The 5401-nt window shown below is 38.5% G+C and overlaps 2 protein-coding genes across 2 annotated transcripts in view; both read right to left on the reverse strand.

Annotated features, from left to right (window-relative positions):
• Nucleotides 1-417, reverse strand: part of FBXO22 (F-box protein 22) — an 8018-nt gene extending 7601 nt beyond the window's left edge. Inside the window, exon 1 of the mRNA XM_026068378.1 lies at nucleotides 394-417. Within this exon, the coding sequence (XP_025924163.1) occupies nucleotides 394-417 (24 nt within the window). The remainder of the gene's footprint in view (nucleotides 1-393) is intronic.
• Nucleotides 56-5401, reverse strand: part of UBE2Q2 (ubiquitin conjugating enzyme E2 Q2) — a 54311-nt gene continuing 48965 nt past the window's right edge. Inside the window, exons 12-15 of the mRNA XM_026068379.1 lie at nucleotides 4835-4930; nucleotides 3577-3643; nucleotides 2466-2591; nucleotides 56-1792 (exon numbers count right to left, since the gene is read on the reverse strand). Of these exons, the coding sequence (XP_025924164.1) occupies nucleotides 1761-1792; nucleotides 2466-2591; nucleotides 3577-3643; nucleotides 4835-4930 (321 nt within the window). The 3' untranslated portion in view covers nucleotides 56-1760. The remainder of the gene's footprint in view (nucleotides 1793-2465; nucleotides 2592-3576; nucleotides 3644-4834; nucleotides 4931-5401) is intronic.

Here is a 5401-nt window from a genome sequence, read left to right on the forward strand (position 1 = left end):
GGGGACCGGGCCGGTTTCCCCTTTTCCAGCCCCCCAGCAGTAACCACAGAAGCGGTGACATTCTTAAAATGGTTTTTATTCATAAACTTGATGCAAGTTTACAAATTACTGTACATTGCCAAGTAATTCTGCAATGAAGGAAGGGAAAAAAAAAAGAAAGAAAAAGGAAATCCCAAACAAAGCATGCCGAGCGCGCGCCAGCCCCTGCGCCCCGCGGCGCCGAGGGGCTCGAGGACGCGCCCGAGGGTTTGTTCCGCCTCAGGTTCAAGGGCTGCAACGCTCACAGAGTTCTGCTCTCGCTGGTTGCATTTCAGCATCTGGCTGCCAGGATTTTACACAAACAGAGTATGTACAACCGAGTAAGCAGAAAGGCTGGGAAGTCATCCACTCTACTTCCGAGGACACCTCAAACAACATGTATCAGGAGCACTGCCAAATCGCTCTGATTTTTCTTTCAAGCTAAAAACAGGATCTAGAAGCAAACGCACAAGGACCCATGGGYGCCTGATAAGAGAAAAAAGCACAAATTTGATAGTCAACTAAAAAACCGTAACAAAAACATGCTTCTGGGCTTCTAAAAGTGCTTAATCCATAGTACACACCCTTAATTCATCCCCGGAGGGGTGCAAAGGCCTAATRACTAGTACTACAACCAAAATAGAACCGATTTAGGTAAGGCAATGAAATAGTGTAATTACACAGACCCAGATTCATTTCCTAATAAAGAAAGAACAGTTCCCATTAGTCTCTCAATAACAAAACCACTCTCACGACTATGGCAACATTTCTTAMATCTCTGAATCAGATGATGTATTTTTGTACTTTATTGTAGCTTTTATATAAAACTTTTCATTCAAGGACTTTCATCTCAATTTGTGCCAATCACTTTTATAAGTTCATTAGTTTACAAATGATTGCAACAACCCGTTAATAAAATGGAACACCTAAAAAGGTTTTTAGTATTTTAAATAACTTCAAGCTTCATACTGTGGCTCTTGTTAAGTAGGTTGAGCCAACAAGTAACAGGAACAGCCCAGCAAGTTCTGATGCCCCAGTGGAAGTGACTAGTTACAAGGTTTTATTGGCACAGCCCTGCTCTGCTTAAAACAAAAAACCAAAAAACATAATCTAAACAAAGAGCATCTTCAAGAAACAGTTCATATTCTCATACAGCCATGAAAAAATGTTTAATGACTTAACATACACATGTTTTTCCTATATCATTAATTTGGAAATACTACAAATGCTGTCATTTTTGACCAGAAAAACTACCGTGATTTGCAAGACCTGACATTTCCTAAAACAGTATTAAACAATGTATTAAACTTCTTGGCTTTAAATGAAACAATACAATGCAAGTCTCTGCAGTCTGCATCCTGCAAAAGGTAAGAAATACACAAAAGTGTGTGAACAACTCCTATTTAACGATCTTTAGTAACTTGATAGCCTGCTTTAGGGAGTTTACACTTTTAAATAAAAAAGGGGGAAGGGAAGGGTTGGCCCARAAATGCTTAATCCATAAGAACAAATGCAGTAAAGGCCAAAACTGCTCAGTCCAAGAAATCTAAGAAGAGCGGAATGGTAAGGCTGTAACTTATATTTTAAGTGTCAGTTGACAGATTATCCACTAACTTATCTAATAGCTAAAGTCTTCAGTACGGCTGTTATAGGGGCACTCATAGCTTGAGTCTGTGTGTTGGAAAACATAAAAAAGAGCTCATTTTGTTGATGTTGGTCCAGGTATACAACAGTCCTCAATATTAACCATCTTCCTTTGGAGGAGTGTACCAGCCTATGGAGAACAGAGAAATGCGTTAGGTACTGACATCGCTATGTTAAGACGATCTTTCGTTGAATTTGTGGGAGATGGAGACCTAAACTGGCTCCTTCCCTCTTACAAGTAAACCAGTTCAGTGAGAGTCAATGCCCTAAATGCTAGTGGTCTCCAGTGGGAGATAAAGCACTTGGCATATTCCAGGATCAGACCCAGTATTTGTGTATGAAAATAAAATACTCAAGTTTTTTTGTTTTTTTTTTAATATAGCAGCAGCTATCTTATTATCTAATAAAAACAAGTGGCATACAGGTAAAAAACCCAGGTTATTCCAGCCACTTAATGCATACAGACATACAAATATGACTGCACTGTGATAAGTATATATAAATCCTATCTTGAACGTTGAAGAGCTGGGCACACTCAAGCATTTGAAAGGTTTACCCTGCTTTTGCAAAGCTTGGTGTAGGAATGGGCTCAGAAGCATTAGTTTAACAGTTGAATCATATCGGGAGGCAATCTATTCATGCCAAATCCTATCCGATCAAGTACACATAGCTGTATCTAGCCATTTCCAGATCTCCAATCTTAGATCTCCCAGTCACTGTAGTAAAAATTTCTCTAAATTTGGTACAGGACCTATTTATGTTGCCCCAAAGACTAAGCAGCAGCTATAAATTAACAAAGACACCTTTCGCAGCAGCAATAAATGCTGTGAATGCTTTGTGCAGAGCTTCTGATGCAGCAGTAATCACTGTAGTCAAGGCTAGCATATAGCTAGAAGTAAACAGACAACCATGCTGGCTTTGGTAGCAAACTAAAAAAGCAAAAAACTCAGTTAATGGCAAGATCAATGTATCATAAAACTGGAAAACACCTTAAAATTATCTTTGGTTGTCTTCCCAATATTGCACTCATTTCCCAGTATATATTCATAGTGAATAGTATATTCGCTATGCTCATTTTAGAAGTGGGGAAACTGAGGCATTCACTACGGTCACACTGAAATAAGCTCTCATTCACAGCAACCTGAATTCCCAGAGGATGCTGTGTCCAACCTGGATCAAAGAACATCACTGAAGTGGGAACCGGGACTAATTCCCTTGCCAGGAGACCAGGATACCAACTCTGCTGACTACTTTTATATGACATATTAAGTCACTTAAACTTTCCTGAGCCTCAGATAATTTGTTGCCTTCCCATCCTGCCATAATAAAAGCAATTACACCTGAAGCACTTTAAGAAGTACTTGTCTTATGCCAGTTGAGAGACCATTAACTGACTTTGTATAGGGAAAAAAAATGTGGCTCCCATTTCTATTGCACAGTTTTCCAGACAGTGTACTGTACTTGGACTTCTCATGTTTTTTAAGTCTCTGGCCTTTCTTTACATTTTATCTCTTCCTGAATCACTGCTACTTTGGTCTTCCATTATTTGGATAACAACTTTCGGGAAAGAGGCAGACAAGCTTCCAGAAGGTACTGTATCTCAGTGTCTTATTTGTTAGCAAAGTAACAATAAAGTTACTAGAACAATTGGGTGAAAATGGAATTCAACTACCTTTCAAAAGATAGTAGGAACACAGGGAACATTGTTACATTCTTATAAACTGGAAAAGTTGCAGGGATTGTTAGTCTAGTTACTTTAAATAATTTTGTTTTCCTAGTATGAGATGAAAAGAAACACTATTTACATTTTTCCAAGCCAACATTAAGACACTCCAGCACTTTAGGTTTTACTGCTGTCAAATATCAAATCCCAGGCTGCTCTACAGACAACAAAAGTTGCAAGAATGTACATACCATTTTTCTCATGTATTTGTACTAGTGACTTATAGGACTGCTGTGCTCTTGCTAGATTATATTGATTCTGAAAGGGAAAAAGAAAACCCACACTAACATAAAGGAGCAGCATCTAAACATGAGACTTAAAACAGTGTTACGAAGAAACTCTACAGTGGGCTTCCAAATAAAAACCATGCACTCCATTACAACATGCCTGGCTTTCGAACACAAGACAAATAGCTTTATCTTCTCATTTCTCCTCCATCATAATGATGTTACATACCCCCTGCTCCTGAAAAGGCCCCTATTTCAAAGGGTTCAGAACCTGAGATAACTCAGAAGTGTGTGTTTGCAGCTGAAACTGTAAGGCTTCAAGCATCCCTGACCATAACTCTGCCTTGGTCAGCTGACCAGTTACCAGGCTAGATGGAACTGTGATTATAAAAGTCTAATATACAGTGATAACTTCAATAGCAGTCAGAATTATGCATCACAGGACACTCATCTTCCATCTTCTCTATCCTTGAATCACTACCTAAAAAGTGGCATCTGAGTCACAATTTCTTTGACAAAAAAAAAAGTCTCTTCTGAAAATAGCATCTAATACTTCAAAATGACTTGTCCTTTAAGTACATTAAGTACATTACCAGCATGCACACTTGGAAGTCAATTATGTTTTAGATTAATGCTGAATGGCTGGCTCAGAAGTATTTGCATGGTGTTATTTTTCACCCTTTCATAGAACTTTGCAGGTGTTTAGTTCAGCAAAAGGAGGAGACCTTCTTAATCTTAGTGTATGCAATCACAGCAGTGAGGCTGTTATCTGCAGCCCTGCTCAGAGCCAGAATTCCCAAATCCTCCTGAGAAATCACAGCATGATTTGGAATTGTGTCTGTTCAGTCTAAAGAATTTTAATCCCTTAAGAAAGGGAATCAGAAATAAAGAGATCCGGAAGGGAAAGCTCTACACAGAAAACAGGCTTACAGGGAGAAAGCGACATGACGAACAGATTCTACTTGTATAGGGAGAGTACAAATCTGCCTACTTACAAGACCCTGCCCACTCCAAGAATTTCTTCTCCTCACACGTTCATCATTCTTTAGCAAACTCATAGATAACGGCCGATAAGCTACTCAAATGCACCAGAAGTTGAGGCAAATTAAAATTCAAGCATATTTGCATTGACACTTCTATCATTAAGTATATTCCATGCAAGTCAGCAAAGAAATGGAAGCCTAAGAGTAATTCATTTAAGTGATATACACAGCATATTTACCTTGTTGGCTCCAAACTGTACTCTGGCTTTTCCTTTGACTAAAGTGGCATTGATCTGCATGATGACTGACTCTATTGAATAGGCACTGCTCCAGCCCTGGARGAGGAAGGAAATACTTCTATATAATATGTATTTGCTTCTTGTGCTCATCTTGCAAGTCTGTTTTGGAATGTGTGTTTTGGGGATTTTTTGCCACCAGAAAAAAAAAACATTTTATAGTTTTGTTTTCAGTTAATAACTTATTTCCAAAAGCAAAGCAGAAACTGATAGAGTGTTAGCACTAAGAATTTGCAGGAAAAATGAAAAGGCCGAGTTGTACACGTACCCAGAATACGGCAAGATAGAAACAAGAACAGCTACATTATAGTATCTACATATTTTCAGTAACTTCACAACAGAAATTACAACTTTAGAAGACTGCTTTCTAATGAAGCAAGTAAGTGAGCCAAGATGATTTTACTTTAATTTAAGATACTGCTTCTCTCTGGCACTATTTCACCTTCCAGGGTTCACAGAAGTTTCTGCCAAGCTTGCAACCAGTTTCATCATTTATTAAAAAAAAAAAAA

The sequence above is a fragment of the Apteryx rowi genome, unplaced genomic scaffold, assembly GCF_003343035.1.
Source record: "Apteryx rowi isolate R43461 unplaced genomic scaffold, aptRow1 scaffold_27, whole genome shotgun sequence".
Classification (NCBI taxonomy): Eukaryota; Metazoa; Chordata; class Aves; order Apterygiformes; family Apterygidae; genus Apteryx; species Apteryx rowi.